We start from the raw sequence: 18,359 nt of genomic DNA on the forward strand, positions 1-18,359 counted from the left end.
CTGTACAAGTGAAGCATAACATCCGACTTTCGGCAAAGCAAGAGATGAAAAACGAGAAACACGTCCAGTTTCTCGCCTCCCCCGATCGTACTGGCCCTGTTTTGCTGGTGAAAGCATGTCATTAATGAGTCTGGAATGCTTTCGTCTGGGCTCACTTACCTTCACCACCTCGCTGGTCGAGGTTTTCCCCAGTGTGAATCATAGATGTTCTCTGCCACAAAAGACCAGACATGATGGCCTCGCCAGGGGGCATTGGAGGTTATTAAAGCCTGCCGGGTGGTCTGGGGCAGAGTCGTGCAGTGCCCATGGGGCAGTGTCACCCTGACACAGCCTGCCTGGTACCCTGACAGTGCCCACTGGGTGCCCTGGCACTATCTACTGGGCACCATAACTGTGCCGGGGCAGTGCCAGGAGGGTGGGGCCTGAATGGGACGATGCCTGTGGGGGTGGAGCTATGACGGGGAAGAAGGGAAGGGGAACTTTGCAGGGGTGGGAGGGAAGGGGGGATTTCTGCAAGGGTGGCAGTTGGGGTGGGAGGGAGGGAACTCTGCAGATGGGGGTGAACAGAGGGGCCAAGGAGGGAAATCTGCAGACGGGGGTGATTGGCGGGGGTGGGGGGACTGATGTACATGGGGCAGGTAGGGGAAGGCAGCAGGAGATCTCTGGGAGATCGGGGTACCTGGGCAACGGCGCTCCAAAAGCACAGCAGCCAGCTTCTCCGGCGAGCTTAGGCTCTGCCCCCTGCTGACAGGAATCACATCCTGCAACTTCTTTTGCACCAAATGCCATAAGATTGCGACTCGCAACTCACCCAAAAAACTGGAGTGATTCCTTTGCATTTTCTCGCTCGTTCGGCATTTAGAATTGTTTTGTAATATCGCGGCCTCGGTCAAACTTGGGAAAATTCCACCTAAGAGCTGAAGGATGTGCAGGTTAGGTTTATTGGCCGTGCTAAATTGCCCCTTCGTATCAGGAGACTATCAGGGTAAATACGTGGAATTAAGGGGATATGACCTGGGTGGGATTGTTGTTGGTGCAGGCTCGATGAACCGAATGGCCTCCTTCTGGACTGTAAGGTTTCTATGAGTCAAACATTGTGGGGCAGACAAGAAAGTGGTGTTAAGGCTACAATTGGAACAGCCATGATCTCATTCTGATCCTACTCTGTCCAGTGCTGAGGAAGTGTTTGAACTGCTGTCTTTTTGGTGAGATATTACACTAGGGATGTCGCTGCCACTTCAGGTAGTCATAAAAGATTCCATGAAACTATTGGAGGAAGAACAGCGGATGTACCCCCAATGTCCTGGCCAATGTTTACCCCCAAACATTGCTGAAAACAGGTGATCTGGTCAGCATCACACTGCTGTGTGTGGGAGTTTGCTATGCACAATTGACCACAAGATTTCTGTGCTTATGAAGCATTGTGTAGGAATGCAACAAATTTAAAAACAGCATTTTCTTAAAGGAAAGCACAAGTTTAATTTCTTGACTTTGGCAGGAGAAGGGGGTGAATCTCACTCACATTGAATCCAGGCCTTCACGGTTTAAGAGAGGGGAGTATGAGTTCTTTATCGATCTGGACTGTAAAGATATGATCAGCCTCGAGGAGATCCTCCTTAGCTTGAAACAAGAGATCAGCGGCACTGTTCATGAACTTTCACGGGACAAGAAAAAGGATACAGGTACCGGCTTCTTATTCTCTGTCAATTATTAAAGAAGGGTGGGTGCGGTAGTATGGGTGGGATGTAGGGTGGGAAGGAATGTATACAATGTCCAGGTTGACGGTGGCACAGTGGTTAGCACTGCGGCTTCACAGCACCAGGGACCCGGGTTCGATTCTTGGCTTGGGTCACTGTCTGTGCGGAGTTTGCACGTTCTCCCCATGTCCGTGTGGGTTTCCTCCGGATGCTCCGGTTTCCACCCACAGTCCAAAAGACGTGCTGGTTAGGAGCATTAGCCATGCTAAATTCTCCCTCAGTGTACCCGAACAGGCGCCGGAGTGTGGCGACTAGGGGATTTTCACAGTAGCTTCATTGCAGTGTTAATGTAAGCCTACTTGTGACTAATAAATAAACTTTAAGGGGGATCAAGTGTGTAGGTTGGGAGATTAAGTGTGGGTATGATGGGGATTGGTTCTCTGGGGTCTTTGTGACAAAGCAGTATCAGCAAGGAGTTATAGGGCCTGACCCTGATGGGAATCCAAGATTTAGGGCGGGGTTTTTTGCACCCCCCGTGGTGTGTTTTGAGGCAGCAGAGGCAGCCATTGGCCAGTGGCGGGATCTTCTGGTCCTGCTGCTATCAAAGGGGTTTCCCATTGTTCACACCCCCTGCCGCCAGGGAACCCATGGTGGAGGCAGAACTGGAATATCCTGCTGGTGGGAATGGCCGGAAAATCCCGCCATTAGGGTTTAACCTGAGAACTGGGATGATTGGATGTTAGTTGTGGATTAGAATTTGTCAATTAGAGTGAACACAGGATCACAAAAGGATTAGGAGCAGAAATAGGCCATTCGGCCCCTCACACCTGCTCTGCTATTCAATAAAATCATGGCTGATCTGATTGTAGCCTCAACTCCACTTTCCTGTCTGCCCCCCATAACCCTTGACCCCCCTGTCAATCAAGAATCTATCTAATTTGACCTTGAATATATTCAATGACCCAGCCTCTACTGCCCTTTAGGGAAGAGAATTCCACAGACTAAGGATTCCCTGAGACAAAAAGAAATTCCTAATCTCTGTCTTAAATGGGATACCCCTAATTTTTAAACTATGTCCCCTATCTCTAGACTCCCCTAAAGGAAAAACATCCTCTCAAAATCCAACCTGTCAAGTCCTCTCAGGATGTTTCAATAAGATCATCTCTCATTCTTTTTAACTCCAATGAGTACAGGTCCAAATCTCCTCATACGATAACACCTTCATCCAGTGATAAATAGAGTGAGCCATCTCTGAATCTTTCCAATGGATCAGATCCAAGGTCTGTAGTCCTGTTGTAGATGGTGTTGGACGATTGGTCAGTGCAGGCTTGGAGAGCCGAAGGCCTGTTCCTGTGCTGTAATTTTCTTTGTTCTTTGTTCTTAAACACCTCAGTGGAGGAGGAGCTCCACAAATATCCCCATTCATAATGATGGGGGAGCCCAGCGTTGCAGTGCAAAAAGCAAGGCTGAAGCAGTTGCTGCCATCTTCAGCCAGAGTGGATGATCCATCTCGTCTTCCTTTTGAGGCCCCAACATCACAGATGTCAGTCTTCAGCCATTTCAATTCACTCCACATGATATCAATAAAATGGCTGAAGGCACTGGATACTGCAAAGGCAATGGGCCCTGATAACATTCCGGCAATAGTATTGAAGACTTGTGCTCCAGAACTTGCCGCTTCCCTAGCCAAGCTCTTCCAGTACAGCTACAACACTGGCATCTACCCAACAATGTGGAAAATTGCCCAGGTATGTCCTGTACACAAAAAACAGGACAGATCCAACCTAGCCAATTACCGCCCCATCAGTTTACTCTCGATCATCAGTAAAGTGATGGAAAATGTCATCAACAGTGCCACCAAGCAGCACTCACTCAGCAATAACCTGCTCACGCATGTTCAGTTTGAGTTCCTCCGGGACCATTCAACTCCTGACCTCATTACAGCCTTGGTTCAAATTTGGAAATAAAAGCTGAGCTCGAGATGAGGTGAGAGTGACTGCCCTTAACAGGAAGACAGCATTCTACTGAGTAGGGCACTAAGGAACCCTAACAAAACTGGAGTCAATGGCTTTGAGGGAACTCTCTGCCAGTTGAAGTTATACCTGGCACAAAGGAAGATGGTTGTGATGTTGGCAGTCCATTGTCCCAGCAAGCTGCTGCAGGAGTGTCTTAGGCCCAACCATCTTCAGTTGCTTCATCAATAACCTTTCCTCCATCATAAGGTCAGAAGTGGGGATGTTCACTTATTTAATTGCTCAACTTTCAACACCATTTGTGACTCCTGCAACACCGAAGTAGTCAGTGTCCATATGCAACAAGACCTGGACAACATTCAGGCTTGGACTGACAAGTGACAAGTAGCATTCACACCACATGCCAGGCAATGGCCATCTGTGACAAGAGAGAATCCAACCATCACCCCTTGATATTCAATGGCATTACCATCACTGAATCTTGGGGTATCAATATCTTGGAGTTTGTCATTGACCAGAAACTGAACTAGACCAGTCATATAAATACTGTGGCTACAAGAGAAGGTCGGAGGCTAAGGATTCAGCAGGTACTAACTCAACTCATGACTCCCCAAAACCTGCCCACCACCTATAAGTCAGGAGTGGGATGGAATACTTTCCACGTGCCTGGATGGGTGCAGCTCCAATAACACTCAAGAAGCTCAACACCATCCAGGACAAAGCAGCCCTGCTTTCTTGGCACCTAATCCACCACAATAAACATTCACTCCCTCCACTACTGATGAACAGTGGCAGCCATGTGTACCATCTACAAGATGCACTGCAGAGCTCACCAAGGCTCCTCTGACAGCACCTTCCAAACCCATGAAGTCTACCACCCGGAACGACAACAGCAACAGATACATGGGGACATTACCACCTACAAGTTTCCCTCCAAGTTAATCACTGTCTTAATTTATATCATATCACTGTTCCTTCACTGTCGCTGGGTCAAAATCCTGGAACTCCCTCCCTAACAGCACTGTGGCTATACCTACCCCTCAGGGGTTGCAGCGATTAAAGAAGGTAACTCATCACCATGTTATCAATTAAAGAAGGTAACTCATCACCATGTTATCAATTGAAATTAGGGATGGGCAATAAATACTGAACAAAAAACAAAGAAAATTACAGCACAGGAACTGGCCCTTCGGCCCTCCAAGCCTGCACCAACCATGCTGCCTGTCTGAACTAAAACCCCCTACCCTTCTGGGGACCATATCCCTCCATTCCCATCCTGTTCATGTATTTGTCAAGACGTCCCTTAAAAGTCACTATCGTATCTGCTTCCACTATCTCCCCTGGCAGCGAGTTCCAGGCACCCACCATCCTTTGTGTAAAAAAGCTTGCCTCGTACGTCTCCTTTAAACCTTGCCCCAAGCATCTTAAACACGCACCTTAAACCAGCGATGCCCACATCCTGTGAATGATTTAAAAAGAAAGGAGACCAAATCTGAACACAGTACTCCAGATGTGGTCTTACTATGACCCTAAACTGCTGTTGCAACACTTTCTTACTTCTATACTTGGTTCCCCTTGCAATAAAAACCAACATTCCATTGGCCATCCTAATCACCAGTTGTACCAGCATTGTGATCTCTTGTGATTCATGTACCAGGACACCCAGATCCTTCTGTACCTCAGAATTCTTCAGTTTCTCTCCAACTAAATAAGGTACTTACTGCCAAAGTTGGCAAGTTCACATTTTCCCACATTGGCTGCATCACATCCCACGTTGACTACTCTTCCAAAGTACTTCCCTGGACACCATGAGGTTGTGAAAGGTGCAGTATAAATGCAAGTTGTTCTTTGGTGGGAAGAAGATGCCCATATTCTGTTATTAACTTCCAATGGGTGAGGGTTCACACGGAGAGAAGGAACCTTCACAATGCACCCTATAAACCTGTAAAACATACACAATTTCTGCACTGTGATATTGATGAGCTTTGTGACAGAAAGTAACAATATCCCTCCCATGACCTTGAATCCAGCTGCTGGTTTGGGATAAATTCTCAGGGAATAGTTCCACTTCCATGTATAAAAATATTAACTTAGCTTTATTAACGACAGCACAGCTGCATCAACAGAGGGGAGAGGCTCCTGTGGGCTTCTTTTGGATTTATTGTCAAGTTGTCATTCATTAAGAGTTGGCCAGATCATCAATACAAATTTCTATTTGAGAGAATTACAGTGGGACTCTTTTTTAGCAAGTATTTTTTAAAGCAACGTATTCATAAGTGGCAGACAGACAGGTGCTGGAGATAACAGAACAAAAGCTTTATATTTGTCAGAGATTTATTATTCTTCACAGAGTTGAATTAAAGTCCACTATGCTGAGAGGCATGTCTTCTTTCCCAAGCTCCCCGTTACCCTGAGGCAGTGTCGAGTGGTTAACTCTGTTTAGACAAGAGTTTAGTGAGTGTTGTGAATTCTCATAAATTTAACAAATTTTTGGACGTCTAACCTCATTCAGAGTGACCACAATACTGGGTGTTCGGGGCTAAGGCATAAAAACTGCTGTTTGACAAATGAGCAGGTCACTGTAAAAGACTAATCAAAAGCTTTGCTCACTGCCCTCTTGTCTACTCTTTGGCTGACCCGCTGCTTACCCCCTAAACGTCAATGCAACCAGTATCAGCAAAGTCCGGGGGAAAAAATTAAGATTATAAATGGCTGCAGACAATTAAATTAGTTGGTCTAATTTTAATTTTTACCAGTTCTCATTCGCTTCCCCTTTCCCTTCTCCTCCTGCTTAATATTCCCTCATTAGAAATTATTTGCTGTCTTCTTTTTTTATTAGAATTTATACTAGGCTGTGTGCTTCTCCGATCCCCTTTGACAGAGCCCTGCTCCATCCATCTGATAAACAATGGGATTTCCTATGAATAAGTTCAAATTGTTTCATTAGATTTATAGTTAATCGCTAATTAGATTTTGCATTCACTCACATTGACAGATGAACTTGTTCAGTAAGTTGGTAAATCCATGTGTATGTATGTAGTTGTGCGCATCCATGAGTGTCGTACATTCATTCAGTCTAGTGATCGCTGCACTCTCACCAAGGCAAGTATATTCTTCCTCATATCAGGAGACCAAAACTGCACACAATACTCCAGGTGTCTTTATGAACGGTATGTTTCATCTGTATAGCGTGCAAGAAACAATACTTTTCACTGTATCTTAATATATGTGACGATAATAAATCAAATCAAAATCAAAGGTGTGGTCTCACCAAGGCCCTGAACAGTTTCAGTAAGACATTGTTCTTCCTGCATTCAAGTCCTTTTGCAATGAAGGCCAACATACCATTTACCTTTTTAGCTGCTTGCTGTACCTATACGCTTGCTTTCAGCGACTGTTGTACTAGAACACCCAGGTACCTTTGTACATTGACATTTCCCAATCGATCATCATTTAAATAATACTGTCATATTCTGTTTCTCTGTCTAAAGTGGATAATTTCACATGTATCCATTTTAAACTGCATCTGCCACATATTTCCCCACTCACTCAACCAGTCTAAATCTTAGTATCGTCCTCATCACTTATATTCTTATCAAGTTTTACATCATAGCAGCAGCATAAAAATACAAGATGCAGTTGTTGTCAACTCGGCACCACATCCCATTCTATATTCTTGTGCCAGCCATGCTCAGTTGGTCCTGCTTTGAACCCTGAGTTAAAAAGTTGTGTGTTTAAATCCCACACCAGTGACTTGAGTACAACAAATTAGTTTGACACATCAGTGCATTACTGAGGGTGCCCTGTCATTGTTTGGATGAGATATTAAGCTGTGGCCTGACTGCTCTCTTACACGGACATACAGGATCCCTTTGGCGCTATGTCAAACACAGGTGGAGTTACAAAGAACAAAAAAAAATTACAGCACAGGAACAGGCCCTTCGGCCCTCCAAGCCTGCACCGACAAGTCTGCTTGACTCAACTAAAACCCCCTACCCTTCTGGGGACCATATCCCTCTATTCCCAACCTATTCATGTATTTGTCAAGACGCCCCTTAAAAGTCGCAATCGTATCTGCTTCCACTACCTCCCCCGGCAACGGGTTCCAGGCACCCACCACCCTCTGTGTAAAAAATCTGCCTCGTACATCTCCTTTAAACCTTGCCCCTTGCACCTTAAACCTGTGCCCCCTAGTAATTGACTCTTCCACCCTGGGAAAAAACTTCTGACTATCCACTCTGTCCATGCCTCTCATAATCATATAGACTTCTATCAGGCCGCCCCTCAACTTCCGTCATTCCAGTGAGAACAAACAAAGTTTCTCCAACCTCTCCTCATAGCTAATGCCCTCCATACCAGGCAACATCCTGGTAAATCTTTTCTGTACCCTCTCCAAAGCCTCCACATCCCTCTGGTAGTGTGACGACCAGAATTGAACACTATATTCCAAGTGCAGCCTAACTAAGGTTCTATAAAGCTGCAACATGACTTGCCAATTTTTAAACTCAATGCCCCGGCCAATGAAGGCAAGCATGCCATATGCCTTCTTGACTACCTTCTTCACCTGCGTTGCCACTTTCAGTGACCTGTGTACCTGTACACCCAGATCCCTTTGCCTATCAATACTCTTAAGGGTTCTGCCATTTACTGTATATTTCCTATCTGTATTAGACCTTCCAAAATGCATTACCTCACATTTGTCCGGATTAAACTCCATCTGCCATCTCTCCGCCCAAGTCTCCAACTGATCTATATTCTGCTGTGTCCTCTAATGGTCCTCATCGCTATCCACAATTCTACCAACCTTAGTGTCGTCCGCAAACTTATTAATCAAACCAGTTACATTTTCCTCCAAATCATTTATATATATTACAAACAGCAAAGGTCCCAGCACTGATCCCTGAGGAACACCACTTGTCACAGCCCTCCATTCAGAAACACACCCTTCCATTGCTACCCTCTGTCTTCTTTGACCAAGCCAGTTTTGTATCCACCTTGCCAGCTCACCTCTGATCCCATGCGACTTCACCTTCTGCACCAGTCTGCCATGAGGAACCTTGTCAAAGACCTTACCGAAGTCCATGTAGACAACATCTACTGCCCTCCCCTCATCAATCATCTTCGTCACTTCCTCGAAAAACTCGATCAAGTTCGTGAGACATGACCTCCCCTTCACAAAACCATGTTGCCCCTCACTAATACGTCCACTTATTTCCAAGTGGGAATAAATCCTGTCTCGAAGAATCCCCTCCAATAATTTCCCTACCACTGATGTGCTCATCGACCTGTAATTACCTGGATTATTCTTGCTACCCTTCTTAAACAAAGGAACAACTTTGGCCATTCTCCAATCCTCTGAGACCTCCCCTGTAGCCAGTGAGGATACAAAGACTTCTCTCAAGGCCCCAGCAATCTCCTCCCTTTCCTCTCTCAGTATTCTGGGGTATATCCCTTAGGCCCTGGGGACTTGTCTACCTTAATGTTTCTCAAGAACCCCAATACCTCCTCCTTTTTGATCTCAACATGACTCAAACTATCTACACACCCTTTTCCAGACTCATCATCCACCAAGTCCTTCTCTTTGGTGAATACTGATGCAAAGTACTCATTTAATACCTCGTCCATTTCCTCTGGCTCCACGCAGAGATTCCCTCTAACAGATTGGTCAAACATGACCTACCACGCACAAAGCCATGTTGACTCTCCCTAATAAGTCCCTGTCAGAATATTTATGCCCTTCCAGTTTAGATGCAACCCGTCCCACCTGCCCCGGAAGAGACCCCAATGGCCCAGATACCTGAAACTCTCCCTCCTACACCAGCTGTTTAGCCACGTGTTGAGCTGCACTATCTTCCTATTCCTAGCCTCACCAGCACGTGGCACAGGGAGTAATCCTGAGGTTACAACCCTAGAGGTCCTGCTTTTTAACTTTCTACCTAACTCCCTAATCTGCTGCTGCAGGACCCTACGTCATGAGTACCAATATGTACCACAACCTCTGGCTGTTCACCCTCTCCCTTCAGAATACTTTCTGTCCGTTCAGAGACATTCTATACCCTGGCACCAGGGAGGCAACATACCATCCTGGAGTTTCTTTCACATCCACAGAAGTGCCTATCTGCACCCCTAACTATAGAGTCCCCTATAACTATTGCTCTAGTCCTCTTTGTCCCTCCCTGCTTAACAACAGAGCCAGCCGTGGTGCCACTGCTTTGGCTGCTGCTGCTGGTATCCCCTGATAGCCCATCTCCCCCAACAGTATCCAAAACGGTATACTTGTTAGAGAGGGGGACGACCACAGGGGATTCCTGCACTGACTGCCTGCCCATTCTAGTGGTCACCCATATATCTGTCTGTACCTTGGGTGTGACCACGTCTCTAAAGCTCCAATCTATGATGCTTTCTGCCACCTTCATGCTCCTAAGTGCATCCAACTGCTGCTCCAGCTTATCCATGCGGTCTGTCCTCACTGTCCTAGCCAATAGTTATTGCTCAACCAATATTAATAAAACAAGTTATCTGGTCAGTATCACATTGGTCTTTGAAGGAGCTTGCTGTGTGCAAATTGGCTGCCATGTTCTCTACAATAGTGACTGCAGTTCAAAGGTGTTTCATTGGTTGTGCTTTGGGACATCCCAAGGATATCAAAGGTCCTATATAAATGCAAGTCTTTCTTTGTTAATCCAATTCTGTTCAAATGCCTAGTGGTGCACTGAGGCAGAATTTCATCTGTTTCCATAACTAGTAATTCCTGTAGCAGGTTGCTACTCTGTCGCCAGGGGCTTATAGCTTGAGGGGCACCACTGCACATCAAGCATTGCTGACTAGGAGTCTTCCTGCTCTTACCACCAACCATTGGCACCTTTGGAAGGATTTGCAGGTTGACACACCCAACCTGCTGGGCTGCATTATGATTTTTAAAAATTCATTCATGGGACATGGGCGTCACTGGCTGGCAGCATTTATTGCCCATCCCTAGTTGCCCTTGATACACAGTTGAAAGTCAACCACATTGCTGTGGGTTTGGAGTCACATATAGGCCAGACCAGGTAAGGATGGAAGATTTCCTTCTCTAAAGGACATTAGTGAACCAGATGGGTTTTTCTGACAATCGACAATAGTTTCATGGTCAATTCTACCGGGATTCGAACCCGGGTCCTCAGACCATTAGTTGAGTTTCTGGATTGATATTTAGCAATAATACACTAGGCCATTGCACCTTGACAATCAAGTCATGAAGTGGGACTCGAACACTGCCCACTGTGCCACAAAACCTCCTTCTTTATTATACTTATTCTTTTATCTTTGTTGGTAAATCACCATTTGCGCTTTGCGAAAATCCCAAGGGCGGTAATGTGAAATGAACCTGAGGGATAAAATAGAACCATAGCCCAAAGTACAACATTAGGATCTTGCACAAAATGGATATATTATATTTCTGAAGAATATAAAGCTCATCTTCATATCTGGATAAGTCTTGATGACTTTTCTGGACATATCTTTGAGAAATAATTAAAATGCAAACAACTTTTCCTGTGTTGAGACTCATTTAGAAACTGGTTTCACAATTCCGTCTGTAATAAGTCTTTGGAGGCAGAAGTCCCTTCACCAAAATCCCTTTATTTACAATTCCAACAGTAGTACACAGAGTGCTATCAGTCAGCAGTCTACCTTCACCTTCAGGAGTGCCAGAGGAACTGACACTCCTGGTAAAATACAAGGAAGACTCCCCGAATGGCTCATCAATTGGCCCCTTAATCAGGGAGTTCATATTCCATTAGGTCAACCTCAGTGGCCTGATTGAAGTCATTACACCATCTGCAGACTTTTTGGGTGGGTTTTTACACTTGTCCCAAAACCATAAAATTCTGCCCGAGGTCAATAGACTTTTCCATGGTCTGCCCTTCGCCCACTCGCGGGACGGTAAGATTCTGGCCTTTGACTCAAAGTTGAAATTGGATGTGGAAAGCTCTGTTTATCACGGTGGTATGTGAGTGGATGATAATCGGCCTCCATTGTTTGATAATAACCTCACCATCAAAAACTATTTGTGAGGACAATGGACAGAGCTGCATTGGTCACATGACAAAATGAATAATATTAACAAAAATATCTCCCTCTTTCTTTCCCCATTTGCCTCCTTTCTCAGTTCCATGGTTCCCTCGGACAATTCAAGATTTGGACAGATTTGCGAATCAGATCCTGAGCTATGGGTCAGAGCTTGATGCGGATCATCCAGTAAGGACATTATTTCAGTAAAATGAACTGTATTGTACAATGAAAGAGGAGTAAGATTGGGAGGAGGTAAATGCGGGGGGAATGCTGCATTGTCAAAGGTGCTGACTTTCGGGACATTAAAGCGAGGTCTGTGCTCTCAGGTGAGCATTAAAGACCCCATGGCACCATCTCAGAAAACAGCAGGGGCCCTCTTTCCACTGTGACTCTGCTATGCTTCAATTTGAATTCATGAATCCTCTCACACAGAGCTCCCCCCTCTCACAACTCTCCAATGTATACACATATGGACAAGTGAACATAAAGACACACACAGTCCCATAAAAGCACAGGTATGTACAGATATATGTACATACATGCTACATATCACACACACATAAAAACACACACTGATATATAGACACAAACAGATACAGATGTATACACAGATATCGGTGGCATGGTGGCATAGTGGTTAGCACTGTTGCCTCACAGCTCCAGGGACCCGGGTTCACTTTCATCCTTGGGTAGCTGTGTGGAATTTGCACGTTCTCCCCGTGTCTGTATGGGATTCCTCCAGATGCTCCGGTTTCTTCCCACAGTCCGAAAGACGTGCTGGTTAGGTGCATTGGCCATGCTAAATTCTCCCTCAGTGTACCCGAACAGGTGCCAGAGTGTGGCGACTAGGGGATATCCACAGTAACTTCATTGCAGTGTTAATGTAAGCCTACTTGTGACACTAATAAATGAATTTTATTAGATATAAATGTGCAAATTATACGTACACAGATACAAATGTGCACACATACACTGACACACATGCAGGTATCTATGTGCAAACACACACAGACACACACAGATATAAATGTGCATACATGCAAACAAATGCAAATTATAGACAGCTGTAGATTTTGAGATAAGTTGCTTTTCATGATTAAGGTTGTGGAGTTTTGCCAGTACAGTACAAATTGCTGCTATTAAAGTGTAATTGATGTAATATAATAAGATATAATTACTCTTCTTTATCAAAATGCATTAGGTTTTAAAAAGGGGTATCTTTTTCAGATTGACAACATTATCATTATGCATTTGCTAAATTAGATAGTGACTGATTACTCTGATTGTACATCCGGGCATGCAGTTCCAAAGATGTCAATCAAACATGCTGCCTCAGATATTCAGCCTCTCATTTTAATGATAGAGTGAGGGTCTGAACCTCTCCTCTTGTGTTACATTCCCAGGGTTTCACAGACTCAGTGTATCGAGCTCGCAGGAAGGAGTTTGCCGACATTGCATACAATTATCGACAGTGAGTACAACAAAAGCCAATGAACCTTCGCCTGTCTGAATATACTGAATTTAGGGTATATGAAATGGCTTTGACAGAGCAAAGAGAGAGAGAGACACTGTTTCTGCTGGCAGGGGCGGGGGGGGGGGGGGGGGTCGGTAACCAGAGGACACAGATTGAAGACAATTGGTAAAATAAACAGACAGGAGGTGAGAAGTTACAATTGTTTCTTGCACAGCGACTTGTGGTGACCTGGATTGCGCTGCCTGAAAGGGCAGTGCAAACAGATTCAATAATAACTTTCAAAAGGGTAAATTGGATAAACACTTGAAAAGGAGAAAACTTACAGGGTTGTGGGGAAAGTGGGATGAACTCATAACTCTCTCGATGAGCTGGCACAGACATAATGGGCCGAATGCCTTTCACCTGCGCTGCAAGATTCTATGATTCTATAATAAAATGCTTGCAAATAGCTAACCCTGCATCCCAAATCCAGTTGTGGTGTTTTTTTCTCCTTTGACTAGCAGAAGTGAATGGAACTGCGGCTATAAATATATTTATTATGCAAGCAGTCTTTGTTGTCTAATTGCTCAGCTTAATCAGACAAAACTACAAAGGCCTGGACACTGAATGATGCGGCTCTAAGCAATCTTCATCATAACATTGAAGAGGTTAGAATTTACATTTAAGTGGGGACTGTACACAATATTGTAAAGGGTACTGATGTAATTCATCTTTTATTATTCCACTTTTATCCTACCACAGCTGTGCTGAGCAGTTTGCATTCTGCACACCACCACCTCCACCCTCACCCTGCACAACGAAACCAAAGGAAGTAAATTAGACAGTTCATTGAAAAGAAAGTTCCCCATGAAACCTTTCCGGCTTCTCTCTAAATTTGATAGGGTAGTTTTTCACAGTGGAAATAATGGGCCAAATGGCCACCTTTTGCACTGTGGGGATTCTATGATAGCTAATCTGGACATCAACCCCATTCATCTGCCTTGCTTCACATCCATTGATGCCCTTTACGCAACATAAATCTACCAATTGCAGCCTTCAAGCCCCCAGTGACTCTCAGCATTCATATCGTCCTGATTTTAAAATTCTGCTCTTTGTTCTGGATCCCTCCACCAGGAGGAGCTCACTAACATCCTTTAGGGAAGGAAATCTGTTGTCCTTACCCAGTCTGGCCTACATGTCCTCAGAGCAATAAATGCTGGCCCAGCCAGCGACACCCACATCACAATGAATCAATTGTTAAAAAATAGTTTCTGTGTATCTAGCTACTCATTTCCCTGTTACATTTTAAACCACTCCGTCAATCCACCCATCGATCTTCTAAAATCAATGGAATAACAGCGAAGTTTAGCCGTCCATCCTCACAATTCAACACTTTTAACCACGGTGTCATTCTGCTGAGTCTGTATTGCACTGACCCCCATGTCAATGTATGGTTATTCACTTTGGAAGAAATAATAGCAAATTGGATTATTATCTAAATGGAAAGAAATTACAACATGCTGCTGTGCAGAGGGACCTGGGGGTCCTTGTGCATGAGACGCAAAAACCCAGTCTGCAGGTGCAACAGGTGATCAAGAAAGCAAATGGGATGTTGGCCTATATCGCAAGGGGGATAGAATATAGAAGCAGAGATGTCTTGCTGCATCTGTACAGGGCATTGGTGAGGCCGCAGCTGGAATACTGTGTGCAGTATTGGTCCCCTTATTTGCGGAAGGATATATTGGCCTTGGAGGGAGTGCAGAGAAGGTTCACCAGATTGATACCAGAGATGAGGGGTGTTGATTATGAGGAGAGACTGAGCAGATTGGGTTTGTATTCGTTGGAATTTAGAAGGCTGAGGGGGGATCTTATAGAGACCTATAAGATAATGAAGGGGCTGGATAAGGTAGAGATGGAGAGATTCTTTCCACTTAGAAAGGAAACTAGAACTAGAGGGCACAGCCTCAAAATAAAGGGGGGTCAGTTTAGGACAGAGTTGAGGAGGAACTTCTTCTCTCAGAGGGTGGTGAATCTCTGGAATTCTCTGCCTACTGAAGTGGTGGAGGCTACCTCGTTGAATATGTTTAAATCACGGATAGATGGATTCCAGATCGGTAAGGGAATTAGGGGTTATAGGGATCAGGCGGGTAAGTGGAACTGATCCACTTCAGATCAGCCATGATCTTATTGAATGGCGGGGCAGGCTCAAGGGGCTAGATGGCCTACTCCTGCTCCTATTTCTTATGTTCTTAATGTATCCTTCCTCAGTGGGAACTGAAGGATGAAACTGATTTGTGACCTCCCTGGTGTTATGATCACAACAGTCAGTAAACTGGGAATATCATGAACCAGGCAAGCTGATCTCTATGCGCACTGCACCGACATGCACTTTATAAAAAATACTTCATTCACAGGTTGTGGGTGTCACTGGCAAGGCCAGCACTGGTGGCTGACCCTAATAGTCCTTGGGAAGGAGGTGGAGAACCACTGTCTTAAACTATTGCTGCTCATGAGATCACTATGCTGTTAGGGAGGATGTTTCAGCATTTTGACCCAATAAAGTGAAGGAACAGTGATATAGTTCCAAATCAGGGGAGTGTGTGGCTTGGAGGGGAATTTACAGGTGATGGTGTTCCCATGGGCCTACTGTTCAGGTCGTTCTAGGTGGTAAAGGTCACAAGTTTGTGAGATGCTGTTGAAGGAGCCTTGCTGCAGTGCACCCGATAAATGGTGTACACTGCTGCCAAGTATGTCAGTGGTAGAGGGAGTGAATGTATTGAGGATGGGGTACTAATCAAGCAGGCTGCTTTGTCCTGAATGGTATGGAGCTTCTTGAGTGTTGTTGGAGCCGCACTCGTCCAGACAGGTGGAGAGTATTCCATCATATTCCTGGCTTGTGCCTTGTAGATGGTGGACAAGCTTTGAGTTAATGTCCAGTTCTTGTAACCATAGCATTTATATGGTGGGTTCAGCTCCATTTTAGTTCAACATACATGTGCTGGTTAGGTGGATTGGCCATGCTAAATTGCCCTTCAGTGTCCCAAGATGTTAGTCATGGGAAATGTATGGGGTTACAGAGATAGGGTGGGGGTGAAGGACTGGGTAAGATACTCTGTCAGAGAGTCGGTGCAGACTTGAAGGGCCAAATAGCCTCTTCTGCACTGTAGGGATTCTATTACACTATAAGAGTAACCCCTACTGGTCAAGATCTGCGTGAAAATAGTGTTCATGTGTTCGGAGTCCATTCAGAGATTCTATCACAGTATGCGCATTAATTTAAATATTTAACTTAAACTTACATTACATAGAGGAAGCAATTTAATTAAAAACCATATTGATGTCCAGCCACAATGGATCACAGAATTGTTACAACACAGATGGATTAAAACAGCCGAGAATACTGTACGCTTTATTAACCGTGCTCTCAATCTGTCCTACCACCTTCAATGACTGATGCACATATACACCCAGGTCCCTCTGACCCTGCACCTCCTTTAGAATTGTACCCTTTCTTTTATATTGTCCCTTCATGTTCTTCCTACCAAAGTGTATTACCTCATATTTCTCCACATTGAACTTCATCCGCCATCTATCCGCCCACTCGACCAACTTGTCTCCGTCCTTTTGAAGTTCTACACTCTCCTCCTCACAGTTTGCAATGCTTCCAAGTTTTTTATTGTCTGAAAATTTTGAAATTGTTCCCTGTACACCGATGTCTAAATCAGTGATATATATCAGGAAAACCTTCGTCCTTGGCAGTCCCTCAGGGTCAAGGATGACTTGCTTTCACACTGGGGAGGTGGGTTCTGTGGGGGCTGAATAGTCCATTCCTGGAGCCGCAGACTCTGCCACAGGTTTGGTCGGTGGTGTTTGATGAGGTGGGTGGGACGCTCTGGATTCTGCACTCTCTTTCCGCTGTTTACTCTTGGCCTCCACGATGCCCACATCCTGTAAATGATGTAAAAAAAGCAAGGCTCCCAATACCGATCCCTGGGGAACTACCTGACAGACCTTCCTCCAGTCCAAAAACCAGCCATCAAACACTGCTCTCTGTTTCTGGTCAACTGTCTGTTGATACCTTTTTGTTTACTTCGTACTTTGCTGATTTTGTTCCTTCACCTATTTTATCACATTTTGGTTATTGGCCCAATTTCATCACCAGCCAATCTCCACATACCCAGAGCTATTCTCCAATGTGGAGGCAATGGCTAGTGTCATTATTGCTAGACTATTAATCCAGAAACTCAATTAATGTTCTGGGGATGTGCGTTCGAATCCCGCCACAGCAGATGGCAGAATTTGAATTTTTTTTTTAATGTGGAATTAAGAATCTACTGGTGACCATGAAACAATTGTCGATTGTTGGAAAAACCCATCTGGCTCACTGATGTCCCTTTAGGGAAGGAAATCTTCCATCCTTTCCTGGTTAGGAGTGTGACTGCAGAGCCACAGCAATGTGGTTGACTCTCAACTGCCCTCAGGCAACTAGGGAAGGGCAATAAATGCTGACCAGCCAGCGACGCCCATGTCTCACGAATGAAGAAAAAAACCTACTAATTAACACAAGTTGATACAAACATCCATAAGGTCCCACAATGCCCTACTTTTTCCCTTCAAGATTTCCTTCCCTCACAGCATTTCTTTCCTAAGTTGGGCCGAATTGTTCTTTGAGACTAACATCAGTTGCAGCATCTGATGTAGAAAGGAAAACATTTCAAGGTCCAGACTGACAATGCCACATGTGGGTACCAGCAGATTTCAAAGGGACAGGTATGAAACAAAAACAACATCACACCCAAGTTTTGGCTGATGAGTGGCACGTGATATTTGTATCACGTTAGTGCCAGACAATGACCATGTCCGACACGAGACTACGCCATTGCCATCACGGAATCTGGCACCATCAATCTTCTGGGGGGTGCTTGGGAGTGAACTTGACTAGGCCATATAAAAATTGTGGCTACGAGAGCAGTCAGAGGTTGGGAATTCTGTGGAGAACTCACCTCCTGACTCCCCGGAGCCTGTCCTCACTGACAAGAGGCAAGTCAGGAGTGTGATGGAATACCCACGACTTGGATAGCTGTAAAGTTGGAGTGGTGATGTCAGGAAGTATTTCTGGTCGTGGAAACCTGGAATGCTCTGTCCCCAAACAACCGTTGTTGCCGTGGAGGGAATGGGGAGTTC

At 45.0% G+C, this 18,359-nt stretch overlaps 1 protein-coding gene across 1 annotated transcript in view; it reads left to right on the top strand.

Moving 5' to 3' along the window:
- The window catches only part of pah (phenylalanine hydroxylase), a 58,747-nt gene that overhangs the window by 18,402 nt on the left and 21,986 nt on the right, over nt 1-18,359 (top strand). Inside the window, exons 3-5 of the mRNA XM_078221093.1 lie at nt 1,499-1,682; nt 11,820-11,908; nt 13,126-13,193. Of these exons, the coding sequence (XP_078077219.1) occupies nt 1,499-1,682; nt 11,820-11,908; nt 13,126-13,193 (341 nt within the window). The remainder of the gene's footprint in view (nt 1-1,498; nt 1,683-11,819; nt 11,909-13,125; nt 13,194-18,359) is intronic.

This window comes from Mustelus asterias, chromosome 9, assembly GCF_964213995.1.
Source record: "Mustelus asterias chromosome 9, sMusAst1.hap1.1, whole genome shotgun sequence".
Taxonomy (NCBI): Eukaryota; Metazoa; Chordata; class Chondrichthyes; order Carcharhiniformes; family Triakidae; genus Mustelus; species Mustelus asterias.